Source organism: Dreissena polymorpha, chromosome 2, assembly GCF_020536995.1.
Source record: "Dreissena polymorpha isolate Duluth1 chromosome 2, UMN_Dpol_1.0, whole genome shotgun sequence".
NCBI classification, from domain to species: Eukaryota; Metazoa; Mollusca; class Bivalvia; order Myida; family Dreissenidae; genus Dreissena; species Dreissena polymorpha.
Genome location: NC_068356.1, coordinates 28065768 through 28081985, shown reverse-complemented (window position 1 = coordinate 28081985; position 16218 = coordinate 28065768). Strand labels below are relative to the sequence as shown.

At 37.3% G+C, this 16218-nt stretch overlaps 1 protein-coding gene across 4 annotated transcripts in view; it reads left to right on the top strand.

The window, feature by feature from the left end:
* The window catches only part of LOC127866365 (DNA repair and recombination protein RAD54B-like), a 53265-nt gene extending 38070 nt beyond the window's left edge, over window positions 1–15195 (top strand). For all 4 annotated transcript variants that reach the window (XM_052406845.1, XM_052406846.1, XM_052406847.1 and 1 more), the window contains exons 19-27: window positions 622–848; window positions 1119–1283; window positions 1747–1873; window positions 5368–5474; window positions 5876–5941; window positions 8166–8279; window positions 9007–9159; window positions 13885–13959; window positions 14730–15195. In XM_052406845.1, coding sequence (XP_052262805.1) covers window positions 622–848; window positions 1119–1283; window positions 1747–1873; window positions 5368–5474; window positions 5876–5941; window positions 8166–8279; window positions 9007–9159; window positions 13885–13959; window positions 14730–14801 — 1106 coding nt within the window. In that variant the 3' untranslated portion in view covers window positions 14802–15195. The remainder of the gene's footprint in view (window positions 1–621; window positions 849–1118; window positions 1284–1746; window positions 1874–5367; window positions 5475–5875; window positions 5942–8165; window positions 8280–9006; window positions 9160–13884; window positions 13960–14729) is intronic.
* Window positions 15196–16218: the final 1023 nt, after the last annotated feature.

The following is a 16218-nucleotide window of genomic DNA, read 5'->3' as shown; positions in this document are numbered from 1 at the left end:
TCTTTGACCTAGTGACCTCAAAATCAATAGGGGTCATCTGCGAGTCATGATCAATCTACCTATGAAGTTTCATGATCCTAGGCGTATGCATTCTTGAGTTATCATCCGGAAACCATTTTACTATTTCGGGTCACCGTGACCTTGACCTTTGACCTAGTGATCTCAAAATCAATAGGGGTCATCTGCGAGTCATGATCAATCTACCCATGAAGTTTCATGATCCTAGGCGTATGCGTTCTTGAGTTATCATTCAAAAACCATTTTACTATTTCGGGTCACCTTGACCTTTGACCTAGTGACCTCAAAATCAATAGGGGTCATCTGCGAGTCATGATCAATGTACCTATGAAGTTTCATGATCCTAGGCCCAAGCGTTCTTGAGTGATCGTCTGACAACCACCTGGTGGACGGACCGACAGACCGACCGACATGAGCAAAGCAATATACCCCCTCTTCTTCGAAGGGGGGCATAAAAATTAAAGGTTAAAATATGCACCCTTTTCATAAATAGACACATCATGTGCAATTTGTCATTCGGATTACTGTTCTAATATTGTACACAATTTTGAAGGTGAAAAACGATTCCACTCAATTTTTACATTGTTCAAATTTTTCCTTTAGAGGAGATAGTTGTGTTCTGCCGGCCTACTTCTCTCCAGTTAAGCCTGTATCAGCAGTTGTTACGATGTCAGCTGATCCGGTCATGTCTGGCCGGCAGTCTGACAGGCTCACCCCACCTTGTGTGCATTGGGGCGCTGAAACAGCTGTGCAACCATCCCAGCATCCTCTATGAGAAGTCTCATGCTGCACAGTCTGCCAAGGAGGAGAGTGGGGACTATGAGGCAGAGGTATGAGCCCCGTCATGCGAAAATGGGTCTAATGACATGCAGCAAGCGTAGCTCCAGACCAGCCTGTGCAATTTCACAGTCTGGTTAGGAGCTTCCCTGTCTAAAATAAAGTCAGGTAATGTTTTGCAGTTTTATAAGCAGACATGGGAACACCTTTCCAGTCTGTACAAATGCACAGGCTGGTCTGGAGCTACGCTGGCCTCATATGATTGCCAAGTGTTGAAGCCTTATATATAGGTATGTAAATCGCAGCCAATAATATTACTTCAGAGATGCCTGTATGATGGCCTGCTGACCCTGTTCCCTGCCTCGTTCTCTAACGACCTTGACCTTGAGCTGCACTCGGGCAAGCTGGCGGTACTCAGTCACCTCTTGCACAGGCTACATACCGACCACAGACAGGAGAAGATTGTACTCGTGTCCAATCATACAAAAGTAGAGTGATATTTTAGCTGAAGATTATACTTATATCCGACCATGCAAAAGTAGAGTGATATTTAAGCTGGAGTATGTACTTATAGGGAACTGTACCAAAGTATAGTGGTTGTCAACTGTATACATGTATTAAACTCATATCAAACCATGTAAAAGTAGGTTTGTATCCAAGATAACATTAACACTAAGTGATTTATTGCATAACTGAAATTTATAGAAAACTATGCTAAAAAGTTTAAAGCTAGGGGATGAATGATCAACCAAAAATATTTTGAATCATGTCTATTCCTTTTAAAAGAAAGGGGAAGTCAACTGGTATTCTTTTTTTTAATTTGACAATTTATGTTTCCACTATTTGTCTCAGTTGTTCATAGCAGTCAATAAAATAAATGTTGAATAACTTATTCTGAGAAATGTTTGAGCCCTATTACTTGCATTTTTTCATATATCTCTTTTTCTACAGACACTGGACCTAATACAGGGCATGTGTGATCAGAGAGAGTACCGATACTTGCGTCTGGATGGACAGACCCCTACTGCCAGACGCCAGGAGTTGGTGCAGCGGTTTAACAGCAGGCATTCCAACGAATGTGAGATAGCACTTAACCATTTACCACTCTGATACGCAATTTGACACATTCTTAGTCCCTTAGAAAATCAAATTTAATTAAAGACCTTTCTTAAAAGATTCAAATTTTGAAGGCATCATTTCCAACCCTATGATACTGATGAGCATCAAACGGGATTAAACTTGAACAGACTGAGTTACTCGCAGGCTATTCTGGTTTTATGCTGGTTGCATTTGCTTTTTATGTCCCCCACCACTATAGTGGGGGACATATTGTTTTTGCCCTGTCTGTTGGTTGGTTGGTTGGTCTGTTGGTCTGTTGGTTGGTTTGCGCCAACTTTAACATTTGCAATAACTTTTGCAATATTGAAGATAGCAACTTCATATTTGGCATGCATATGTATCTCATGGAGCTGCACATTTTGAATGGTGAAAGGTCAAGGTCATCCTTCAAGGTCAAAGGTAAAATATATAGCTTCAAAGCAGCGCAAAAGGGGACATAGTGTTTCTGACAAACACATATCTTTTTTTGCTTTGATTCTGAGCGGGAAAGGGTTAAGGGTCATGTTTTCATTTTTGTGCCCCTGGCACATTGTTGTCAGGGAAGAGTGAACTTCAAGTAGAATTGACAACTCTTTGATCGAGCACGTTTCTAACCACCTCCTTTTTGAAACTTACTCAGTTAATGCTTTTGCTCATCCCCTACCCATCAATATTGTTCAACCTCATTTCGACCATACGTTACATGAACCTAGAATGATAACATAGAGGATATTTGTTGGATTCGGTGGATTATCGATTTTAATTCACGAGTGATTATAGAAAATAATATTTTCACGAGTGGCGCAGCCACGAGTGAAAATATATATTTGATATGATCACGAGTGAATTAAAATCGATAATGCACCGAAACCAACAAATTTTCTTTTTATTTTATGCTTTTTCACAGTTTATATACATTGTTAAAGAGTTAAACTAAAGAATTACGTTGGGGAAAATGACGTCATTTCGTAAAAAAATGACGTCATTTAACATAAACAGTGAAAATTATCGATAATTTTCACTGATAATTTTCATTGTTTGAAACAGTGAAATTATCAGTATTAATTCACTGATATTTCTCTATAAACCACCGGAAAGCATAAAATAAAATAAGCTATTTATTAATTCCGTAAAGTACCATCCCAGTCCATAATGTGGCTAATCTTAGACTACACTTTTTGCCTAGACTAGATTTTTGTTTAAAAGAGACGTCCTTCAAACAAAATATTCCATTAAAGCAGAAAGTGTTGTCCCAGCTTACCCTGTGGGGATTGCAGATACTTATATGAGCAGATACCTTTCAAACATGCATTAAGCCTTGTTTTCCCAGAGACCGTCTCATATATCAAGCAATCACATGTTCTCTACTTTTACAAAATGAATTATGCTTATGTGCCAGTTAATAAACTTCACACTTTGCTATAGCTTGCCAACATTAACCGAACCCTAGTGAACTTTAATAGCTTAAAATACACCTTCGATTTGCAGTCTGAAACAAAAACAAATAGTCCAAGTCCACTTCTAAATATGTTTCCCAAATTTTTTGTCTTTATCACATTCCGAGTGGGTGAAAAAATGATAATATCACTGTGCAATAAAGTTAAAATCCTTGTAACTACAACTACACAGTATGCTAAAGCCTCCAATTCAAACAATCAATACTTGATAGTTCTTACAGACTATACATCAGCCATGTAGTTGTATGACAGCAGAGTGTATGCAGATTAGTGACTTAAAATTCATAGCTCAGTTAGGAGTTCCTGTAAATGAATGACATTAAAACATTAAAGGGATCTTTTCACGCTTTGGTAAATTGACAAAATTGAAAAAAGTTGTTTCAGATTCGTAAGTTTTCGTTTTAGTTATGATATTTGTGAGGAAACAGTAATACTGAACATTAACCATGCTCTAATACAGCCATTATATGCATCTTTTGATGATTTTAAAACCTAAAAATTATAAAGCGTTGCAACGCGAAACGATTGAATAATTTGGAGAGTTCTGTTTTTGTCGTGAAATTTTGTGAAACTACAAAGATTGCTTATATAAGGTATAAAATACGTCGCGAATGTGTACTCGGCGGAATAGCTCAGTAGGCTAGAGCGTTTTTACTTCAGGACTCTGGCAGGACTCCAGGGGTCACTGGTTCGAAACCTGCTCCAGGCAATGTTCTTTTCCTTTTTTAAATTTTTTTCTTGATTTTTTACTGGAGCTTTTACGATCCAATGTTTACATTTATCAATATAAAGCATTTAATGAATAAGTTAAAAAAATGCCAAAATCTGTGAAAAGGCCCCTTTAAATGGTGCTTTTGATAATTGTAAGAGATGAAAAGTGCAGCTATTCATCTTGCCACTTGTTACATTGAAGATGCTGACATTTCTGTATTTGATAAATATATCATAACATTGGTCATACAAGAGAAAGTGAATAATCAATATGCATTGTGTGGTTGTGTCTACACAATCTCTTTAAACGTTTCTGTTTTAATAGATTGTAAATATATCATGAAAGTTCAAAAAATGCCTGGCGACCTGTCTTTTCTGTTCCCTGCTGAAATGTGCACTTTGCCTCTGTTGCTTAGCAAAATTTAGGTGAAAGGCATATATATATTTACATTTATTTATATTTTTTTATTTATATTTATTTAATTGTTCATTAGTAATTAATATGTACCCATGTTTAAAAAAAAGAAGATATTTGTTATTCAGACGATAAGGCAATCATTCTGGCTATAAACAAAATTTTGGGTCAAATTACGAAAGATTATAGTCTAAACAAGTATTGGGCACAATCAGTAGTTATGTCCTATATTATACTCTGCTTTGTTTGTGCGCAAGATAAATATCAAAATAACAGTTAATTTGCCGGCTATTCTTTTATCTATTTAGGATACGCTCAGTATGGAAACTTACTGTCCTTTAATTCATTGCATATCAAACGTATTTCTCCCACCAATATGTATTATATTAAACATTCAAATACAAGAACGCATATTTGCTACTATCATTTTCTGTTTCTATATCATACTAGTTGCCAGAAGACTTTTTGTTGTTTTTATATATATAATATAGGTAAAAGAAAATTGCTTTTGTAACATAGGCATTGACTTAAAATTCATACATTGAAGTTCATTGTCTATTGAAATTTGTTTGGACTAAAATAGATTTTTATTTGCATTGATATGTAAGAAGCAAGTAAGATACATCATATGAAATATGGTCATATGCCATATATGGCCACGGTAGCTCAATATGAGTCAGCACATTTGGGCAGTATGGTAAGGAACTACAATGTCCGCTATACATTTTTGAAAGCTTTTGTGTTTTAATTAGCAGATAGTGTAGCTCCTGACTAGACTGATTGCATGCGAACGCTAGTCTAGAGCTACGCTGGTTGCATATAGCATAAAAACCAACGTCATATGGCGGGGGTCAATTTCTATATTTAGCTGAATGTTCCTGTACATTTCAGCCATATTTTTGTTGAGTTCCAAGGCTGGAGGCGTGGGCTTGAATCTGATTGGTGCATCCAGACTTGTTCTCTATGATATAGACTGGAACCCTGCTAATGACCTCCAGGTATTAGAATTTTGTGCTGGTTCAAGAATTTAGACTGGAAACTGGCTAATTACCTCAATGTATTGAAACCGTTTGCTGGTTCAAGATTTTAGACTGGAAATCAGATTATGACCTCAAGGTATTTGGAAGTCGTGTAATGGTTAAAGAAATCAGGTATAAGTGTTATCTATCCATTTATAAGTTTATAAGATCTCTTTGTATTTAGCATTAAATGCCTTTCACTACATTGGTTCGAAAGTGTATTACTTCTTCTTTCCCCACTTGAAACTGAGGGCATATGTCTGTACTTTTCCATCTTTCTGTCAGTTTATTCTTCCATAGTCTGCTTTTTGTGTTCTTTTAATTAATGTCTTGTTTGTATGATGTTTTAGATGGTATGTTTGGTTTGTCTATACTTTCAGGCCATGGCCCGGGTATGGAGAGATGGACAGAGAAACACAGTGTACATATACAGGCTCCTCACCACTGTATGTAGTCCATTAGTTTACATTTCAAAACTAGGAAACATATTTGCAATGCTTATAGTTAATATATATTTTTTTAAAGTCTTATCAGGGATGACACTTTCTGCCTAGACAAGATTTCTGTTGACCATGTGGCTGATGTAAAGGGCAGTATATCACCATGTAGCTTTTGTACAAGGCAGTGTATTACCAGATGGCTGTTGTAAAGTGCAGTATATTACAATGAAGCTGTTGTTCAGGGCTGTAGTATTACCCTGTGGCTTTTGTACAGAGCAGTATATTATCATGTGTCTGTTGTACAGGGAAGTATATTACCATGTGGCTGTTGTACAGAGCAGCATATTACCATGTGACTGTTGTACAGAGCAGCATATTACCATGTGACTGTTGTACAGGGCAGTATATTACCATGTGGCTGTTGTACAGAGCAGCATATTACCATGTGACTGTTGTACAGAGCAGCATATTACCATGTGACTGTTGTACACGGTAGCATATTACCATGTGGCTGTTGTAAAGAGCAGCATATTACCATGTGACTGTTGTACAGGGCAGTATATTACCATGTGGCTGTTGTACACAGCAGCATATTACCACGTGGCTGTTGTACAGAGCAGCATATTACCATGTGACTGTTGTACAGGGCAGTATATTACCCTGTGGCTTTTGTACGGGGCAGTATATTAAAATATGGCTGTTGTTCAGGGCAGTATATTACCCTGTAGCTTTGTACAGAGCACTATATTACCATGTGTCTGTTGTACAGGGCAATATTACCACGTGGCCTTTGTACAGGACAATATTACCATGTGGCTGTTGTTCAGGGCAGTATACTACCATGTGGCTTTTGTACAAAGCAGTATATTACCATGTGGCTGTTGTACAGTGCAGTCTATTACCCTGTGGCTTTTGTACAGGGCAGTATATTACCATGTGTCTATTGTACAGAGCAGTATATTATCCTGTGGCTTTTGTACAGAGCAGAATATTACCATGAATCTGATGTACAGGGCAGTATATTACACTGTGGCTTTTGAACAGGACAGTATATTGCCATGTGTCTGTTGTTTAGGGCAGTATATTACCATGTGGCTTTTGTACAGGGCAGTATATTACCATGTGGCTTTTGTACACAGCAGCATATAAGTATAATTACCATGTGGCTGTTGTACATGGCAGTATATTATCATGTGGCTTTTGTACAGAGCAGTATATTACCAATGGCTTTTGTACTGGGCAGTATATTACCATGTTGTAGTGTACTGCCCTGTACAACAGCCACATGGTAATATGCTGTCCTGTACAACAGCCACATGGTAGTGTACTGCCCTGTACAAGAGCCACATGGTAATATACTGCCATATACAACAGCCACATGGTAATATGCTGTCCTGTACAACAGCCACATGGTAGTGTACTGCCCTGTACAAGAGCCACGTGGTAATATGCTGCTCTGTACAACAGCCACATGGTAATATTGTGCTCTGTACAAAGCTACAGGGTAATATACTGCCCTGAACAACAGCCATATTTTAATATACTGCCCCGTACAAAAGCCACAGGGTAATATACTGCCCTGTACAACAGTCACATGGTAATATGCTGCTCTGTACAACAGCCACATGGTAATATGCTGCTGTGTACAACAGCCACATGGCACTTTACAACAGCCATCTGGTAATATACTTCCTTGTACAAAAGCCACATGGTGATATACTGCCCTTTACATCAGCCACATGGTCAACAGCATTCCAACGAATGTGAGATAGCGCTTAACCATTTACCACTCTGATACGCAATTTGACACATTTTTAGTCCCTTAGAAAATCAAATTTACCATGTGGCTGTTGTACAGGGCAGTATATTACCATGTGGCTGTTGTACAGGGCAGTATAGTACCATGTGGCTGTTAAACAGGGCAGTTTATTACCATGTGGCTTGTGTACAGGGCAGTTTATTACCATGTGGCTGTTGTTCAGGGCAGTATATTACCATGTGGCTTTTGTACACAGCAGTATATTACCATGTGGCTTTTGTACACAGCAGTATATTACCATGTGGCTTTTGTACACAGAAGTATATTACCATGTGGCTGTTGTTCAGGGCATTATATTACCATGTGGCTTTTGTACACAGCAGTATATTACCACGTGTCTGTTGTACAGGGCAGTATATTACCATGTGGCTGTTGAACACGGCAGTATATCACCATGTATCTGTTGTACAGGGCAGTATAGAGGAGAAGATATTTCAGCGTCAGATCAGCAAGCAGGGGCTCAGTGGGTCCGTCATGGATGTCAGAGACAAGAGCAATGTGCACTTCTCTTTGGAGGATCTCAGGGTATTGAAATCTGACTTGGCTAGATCTTAAGAACATTCATAGTCCTGGAGCCAGATTTCTGGCAATGTGCACTGTTTGTGATAGTTTGTATGCTCCCCTTTGAAGAAAGTGACATGAAGCAATTGCTATATATTGATGCATTTAAAAATAATGTGGGGGAAAAAGTATCACAAGAGGAAACTTTTAGAGGTAAGAAGTCACATTTGGCCATAAAAGCTTGAAAATTCATGTTCCAGCCATGACTTTGCTATACATTGATGGATTTGTTAAAAGCTTTGCACAAATGGTAATCATGATATGAGAATGTGTTACATGTTTAATACTCGACTCCTTAACCAAAAGACCTAGGTTACACTCAGAGGTCAAAATTTTAATTTGGCAAAAACAGCTTATCTATTCTGCAAATGTGTCATCCAACATGTTCGTTGAAAATAACTTACAGCCACCACCATTAGAAGACTTTGTATATTGCGTATCACCCATCTTCTTACTCCAAAGGTAAAGGTCACTTTCAGAGGTCAAAAGTCAATTTTGGCCATAAACAGACAATTTTTGACATTATTGGAGTTTTGATTCAAGTATAATATGGGAGCATCCTTAAGCCATCAACACATGTCTTTTTCTGGATAAAACCGAATTTGGAGAAAAGTAATTTCTCAAATAGTAAAAGTACTTTTACTAAAGAATTGCTTTATGCAAGTAAATAATGAAATGTTATTCATTTTAGGACTTGTTTTCTATCAACTTGACTACAGACTGTGACACCCATGATTTGCTCAGCTGCAGCTGTCTCACTGGTGACCAGTCTACCCAGCAACCAGTTACCATGGTTACTGAGCAGCGACCCTGCCAGCTGGGCATTAGCAACAAAGCAATGCAGGTAAATAATATGAGCAGCTCTCTGATAAAACAGGGCTTAACCCTTTCAGTGCAGGAACCGAATTTTGAAGGCCAGTGCAAACAGTTTGGATCCAGATGAGACGCCACAGAACGTGGCGTCTCATCAGGATCAAAACTGTTTGCTATTCTGATAGTATTCTTTGAAAAAAATCGAAAAAAATGCTTATTCTAGAAATTAAGCAGACAACATTTTAGCAGACGACAAATTTCCCAGCATGCAAAGGGTTAATGCATGTGTGTAAAGTGTGGTCCGAGATAAGCATGTGTGTAAAGTGTGGTCTGAGATAAGCATGTGTGTAAAGTGTGGTCTGAGATAAGCATGTGTGTAAAGTGTGGTGTGAAATAAGCATGTGTGTAGTGTGGTCTGAAATAAGCATGTGTGTAAAGTGTGGTCTGAGATAAGCATGTGTGTAAAGTGTGGTCTGAAATAAGCATGTGTGTAAAGTGTGGTCTGAAATAAGCATGTGTGTAAAGTGTGGTCTGAGATAAGCATGTTTGTAAAGTGTTGTCTGAAATAAGCATGTGTGTAAAGTGTGGTCTGAGATAAGCATGTGTGTAAAGTGTGGTCTGAGATAAGCATGTGTGTAAAGTGTTGTCTGAAATAAGCATGTGTGTAAAGTGTGGTCTGAGATAAGCATGTGTGTAAAGTGTGGTCTGAAATAAGCATGTGTGTAAAGTTTTGTCTGAGATAAGCATGTGTGTAAAGTGTGGTCTGAGATAAGCATGTGTGTCAAGTGTGGTCTGAGATAAGCATGTGTGTAAAGTGTGGTCTGAAATAAGCATGTGTGTAAAGTGTTGTCAGAGATAAGCATGTGTGTAAAGTGTGGTCTGAGATAAGCATGTGTGTAAAGTGTGGTCTGAGATAAGCATGTGTGTAAAGTGTGGTCTGAAATAAGCATGTGTGTAAAGTGTGGTCTGAGATAAGCATGTGTGTAAAGTGTGGTCTGAGATAAGCATGTGTGTAAAGTGTGGTCTGAGATAAGCATGTGTGTAAAGTGTGGTCTGAGATAAGCATGTGTGTAAAGTGTGGTCTGAGATAAGCATGTGTGTAAAGTGTGGTCTGAGATAAGCATGTGTGTAAAGTGTTGTCTGAGATAAGCATGTGTGTAAAGTGTGGTCTGAGATAAGCATGTTTGTAAAGTGTTGTCTGAAATAAGCATGTGTGTAAAGTGTGGTCTGAGATAAGCATGTGTGTAAAGTGTGGTCTGAGATAAGCATGTGTGTAAAGTGTGGTCTGAGATAAGCATGTGTGTAAAGTGTGGTCTGAAATAAGCATGTGTGTAAAGTGTAGTCAGAGATAAGCATGTGTGTAAAGTGTGGTCTGAGATAAGCATGTGTGTAAAGTGTGGTCTGAAATAAGCATGTGTGTAAAGTGTTGTCAGAGATAAGCATGTGTGTAAAGTGTGGTCTGAGATAAGCATGTGTGTAAAGTGTGGTCTGAGATAAGCATGTGTGTAAAGTGTGGTCTGAAATAAGCATGTGTGTAAAGTGTGGTCTGAGATAAGCATGTGAGTAAAGTGTGGTCTGAGATAAGCATGTGTGTAAAGTGTGGTCTGAGATAAGCATGTGTGTAAAGTGTTGTCTGAGATAAGCATGTGTGTAAAGTGTGGTCTGAGATAAGCATGTGTGTAAAGTGTGGTCTGAGATAAGCATGTGTGTAAAGTGTGGTCTGAGATAAGCATGTGTGTAAAGTGTGGTCTGAGATAAGCATGTGTGTAAAGTGTGGTCTGAGATAAGCATGTGTGTAAAGTGTGGTCTGAGATAAGCATGTGTGTAAAGTGTAGTCAGAGATAAGCATGTGTGTAAAGTGTGGTCTGAGATAAGCATGTGTGTAAAGTGTGGTCTGAGATAAGCATGTGTGTAAAGTGTGGTCTGAAATAAGCATGTGTGTAAAGTGTGGTCTGAGATAAGCATGTGTGTAAAGTGTGGTCTGAGATAAGCATGTGTGTAAAGTGTGGTCTGAGATAAGCATGTGTGTAAAGTGTTGTCTGAGATAAGCATGTGTGTAAAGTGTGGTCTGAGATAAGCATGTGTGTAAAGTGTGGTCTGAGATAAGCATGTGTGTAAAGTGTGGTCTGAGATAAGCATGTGTGTAAAGTGTTGTCTGAGATAAGCATGTGTGTAAAGTGTGGTCTGAGATAAGCATGTTTGTAAAGTGTTGTCTGAAATAAGCATGTGTGTAAAGTGTGGTCTGAGATAAGCATGTGTGTGAAGTGTGGTCTGAGATAAGCATGTGTGTAAAGTGTGGTCTGAGATAAGCATGTGTGTAAAGTGTGGTCTGAGATAAGCATGTGTGTAAAGTTTGGTCTGAGATAAGCATGTGTGTAAAGTGTGGTATGAGGTAAGCATGTGTGTAAAGTGTGGTCTGAGATAAGCATGTGTGTAAAGTGTGGTCTGAAATAAGCATGTGTGTAAAGTGTTGTCTGAGATAAGCATGTGTGTAAAGTGTGGTCTGAGATAAGCATGTGTGTAAAGTGTGGTCTGAGATAAGCATGTGTGTAAAGTGTTGTCTGAAATAAGCATGTGTGTAAAGTGTTGTCTGAGATAAGCATGTGTGTAAAGTGTGGTCTGAGATAAGCATGTGTGTAAAGTGTGGTCTGAGATAAGCATGTGTGTAAAGTGTGGTCTGAGATAAGCATGTGTGTAAAGTGTGGTCTGAGATAAGCATGTGTGTAAAGTGTGGTCTGAGATAAGCATGTGTGTAAAGTGTGGTCTGAAATAAGCATGTGTGTAAAGTGTTGTCTGAGATAAGCATGTGTGTAAAGTGTGGTCTGAAATAAGCATGTGTGTAAAGTGTTGTCTGAGATAAGCATGTGTGTAAAGTGTGGTCTGAGATAAGCATGTGTGTAAAGTGTGGTCTGAGATAAGCATGTGTGTAAAGTGTGGTCTGAGATAAGCATGTGTGTAAGTGTGGTCTGAGATAAGCATGTGTGTAAAGTGTGGTCTGAGATAAGCATGTGTGTAAAGTGTGGTCTGAAATAAGCATGTGTGTAAGGTGTGGTCTGAAATAAGCATGTGTGTAAAGTGTGGTCTGAGATAAGCATGTGTGTAAAGTGTGATCTGAGATAAGCATGTGTGTAAAGTGTGGTCTGAGATAAGCATGTGTGTAAAGTGTGGTCTGAGATAAGCATGTGTGTAAAGTATGGTCTGAGATAAGCATGTGTGTAAAGTGTGGTCTGAGATAAGCATGTGTGTAATGTGTGGTCTGAAATAAGCATGTGCGTAAAGTGTGGCCTGAGATAAGCATGTGTGTAAAGTGTGGTCTGAGATAAGCATGTGTGTAAAGTGTGGTCTGAAATAAGCATGTGCGTAAAGTGTGGCCTGAGATAAGCATGTGTGTAAAGTGTGGTCTGAAATAAGCATGTGTGTAAAGTGTGGTCTGAGATAAGCATGTGTGTAAAGTGTGGTCTGAGATAAGCATGTGTGTAAAGTGTGGTCTGAGATAAGCATGTGTGTAAAGTGTGGTCTGAAATAAGCATGTGTGTAAAGTGTGGTCTGAGATAAGCATGTGTGTAAAGTGTTGTCTGAGATAAGCATGTGTGTAAAGTGTGGTCTGAGATAAGCATGTGTGTAAAGTGTGGTCTGAGATAAGCATGTGTGTAAAGTGTGGTCTGAAATAAGCATGTGCGTAAAGTGTGGTCTGAGATAAGCATGTGTGTAAAGTGTGGTCTGAAATAAGCATGTGTGTAAAGTGTGGTCTGAGATAAGCATGTGCAGTCTGCACAGGTTAATCAGTAACAACACTTTCCACTTTTATGTTTTTTTAGTTGAAAGGAAGTCTTTTCTTGACAAAAATCCATTTGAGACGGAAAGTGCAGACTGCAGGGGCTTATCTGGGATGACACGTTATGCACATTCATAAGCCTCTTTTTTCAGAGCATGGATCATACAGATTAGGCTTTTATTGCACTCAACCTTTATTTTGTTACAGAAAAACCTGATTTATATGTTTGTTTGTGTCTTGCTTAGATTTTTTTTGTATTCATTTTCTTTTATTTACTGCATGTTTTTTACTTCCAAGTTGGAATATTTCATATCCACTTTGTTCTTCTTTGCAAATTATTTGAAATCTTTTTCTTCTTCCCTTCACATTTATTAAAAGAAAAAGTAAATTTGCTAAAGTGGAGAATTAACAAATATTCTTAACATAGGGACAATTCTGGGACTGGTCAAACTTTGAAGTCCATTTTTGTTAGAAAATTATTATTATATTATTATCATAATTATGTCAATTATTTAGAAAGTTAACAGTTACGTTTTAGATGATTTTAACATGTTCTTAAAGTACATTTCTGAGACAACTAATTACTTGTTGACCTTTGCACTTATACCATGCATGTCCTATGCCAAGTTAATGTTGTTTTCTTCTCTATCTCGTACAGTATTCCATTTTCAGAGACTATATATATTATGTTCGTGGAAAACTGGGTCTAATGCATGTGTGTATAGTGTCATCCCAGATAAGTCTGTGCATAGGCTAATCATGGAAGGCACTTTTTGTTTTTATGGATTTGTTCTTTTCAAGGAAGTCCCTTCTAAACCAAAATTGTGGTAATGCAGAAAGTGCACTTTCATTTATGCACATTCATTTAATAAGCCCAGTTTCCTAAGAACACAGCTAAAAAATGTTGACCTTCTACCATGCCTGTTCTACGCCCAGCCACTGTTGTATTCTTCTCTTTCTCATACAGTATTACATTTTCAGAGACGCCATAATGTTGCCATGGATGAGCTTCTTCAGTGGAAGCACTTGCCATCATCAGTGTTGGTGGAAAAACAGGTATGATTGCATACACACATTGCATTGTCAAGTTATGCGCTGACATCTTTTAAATAAAAATGGAACTGGATGTTTATAATGGCAAGTTTAGCACATTATGCAAAGCACTAAAAACTAGAAAATTTAAATGTCATGTGTTACTTTTTACTAACAAGTGACAAACATCAATAAATGTCTGTTCAATAATATGTTAAACTTTTGCTGCTTTATTTATATACATTTGTGCATGCTTTGTCTGATGATACGTCTGTTCTGTCAATACTGAATTTGTAGAAATTAACATAAGCCTTACACTGGTTGATTTAAACTCCATATAGATTTTTAATCTCATATATTTGTGGGTATATCATGTTTGTGGTCTTCAGTATGAATAAAAGAATTGTTAATTTGTATTACACATGTACTGATATAGGGAAAATGTGCTTGTCCGTACACACTAAGAGATTGGAAGATATTGGATGGGCAATACAAAAAACACAATTAACATAACTAGTATCTCGTTTGTTAAAGCATTTGAATTAATATGAGCATCAGCATGCAAAAATTAGTCTTATGCCCCATGTGGCTACTGTAGCTTCAGAAAGAACTGTGCAAGTGTGCAGTCTGCTCAGTAACTACACTGTCCGCAATGTTCCTGGTCTTGTAAGCAGCAAGTGTAGCTCCGTACCAGGATGCACAGGCTGGTTTAGAGCTACCCTGGCTGCATATGGCATATTGCCCATGTTTTCATGAAGTGGCTTATATTTATGTACTATTTCGGAATGTTACAGGACTGGTTTCTCTCAGAGGCTGCACATCACGTGTCTTTTGTGTTCCACAGTGAAGTGCAGGCCGGTAGCTGATGGCCTTATCACTTCTATGAAGAGGATCTTATAGAATGTTTCCTTCTCCAAGAAGACTGCTTTATTCGATCAAATGTAACAATATAGTTACCTATATCTATCTATGCTTCAGTGTTGATGTAACTGGACTGTACTATAAAAAAATGTTGACTTAGCAGAATGTCTGAAGCTTCTGGTAGCTGAAGCATGCAAGATGATGAATCTGCCATGAGATGACAAAGAGTTTGTGAACATTGTAGTGATGGATTCAATTATTAGCAATTGTACATACAAGCTGTGGAGATAATGCTTCTCAGAAAATGCACTTTGATCTTTAAATATCTGATATGCTTTTATTTAATGAAATTGTTTTTGTTTGATTCTTGCTACAAAATGTTCAAAGTTTAAGAAGTTTTGTTGACTTGTTTTATTCTTGCAAATCTAATACAGTTTATTAGTCTAGTAGGAACAGAGGCCCATGGTGCATGATTGGAACCTTTTTTTAAATATGCTGATGTTGTTCTACATTGTCTTGCGCAAATGAAAAAGTTTGTTCCCAAGAAAAATGTTAAGCCCACGGGGTCTAAATTCAAGATGGCCACCAAGATAGCCGACCAAAAACCTAGAAATTACAGTTTTTTCGCTAATTACACAAACAACACATATTTTCCATGATTTTGGTGAGCTTTTTCATATAAGCAATCAGGCAATCAGTAACATATTATTCTTATTAAAATAATAAGTTTTTTGGTGAAATATTGTACATGTAATAAAATAAATGACTATATATGTGAAAAAAGGGTACAAAAAACATGTTTTTTTCAATTATGACATGTTTCAATTTGTACCCGAAAAGCAGTTTAGATACAATAATCATCTTAACCACATTTATACACACCTATGGGACTAACAAATATAATAATATAACATTTCATGTGAATATGATCAATAATTGTGAAATACAATACAATAATAGTGGGTGGGGTAAATTTTAAATATGAACAAAAAATGGCTGATTACCATGTTGATATATTTTTAAATATACTAGCTATTTTAACTAGATATTGACATATATGACGATTGTTTTTGATACTTACAAGTGCATTCACGATGTTTTAAAGATAAAAACAATTCACTTACTGATAATAGTATTTTTACTGTACAAAAATATCATTTTTAATCAAAATGCATAACACTTTCTCGCATAGAGTATATAACACAACTGATGCAAGCATTGAATTGAAAGTCAAAGGTAAATTAAGTGAAATCATCTGAAGCTTTATCCATTCCTTGCATAAAATATTTTACTTAACAGTCATATTTGCGTCATTTAAGTATGTACTAAAGTAATCTAATAGAATATGTTTCTGTCTACTAATTTCCAAAAATCACCTTTGAACGATAACTGAATTTTTTTGTATCGATCAGGAAAAGGAAA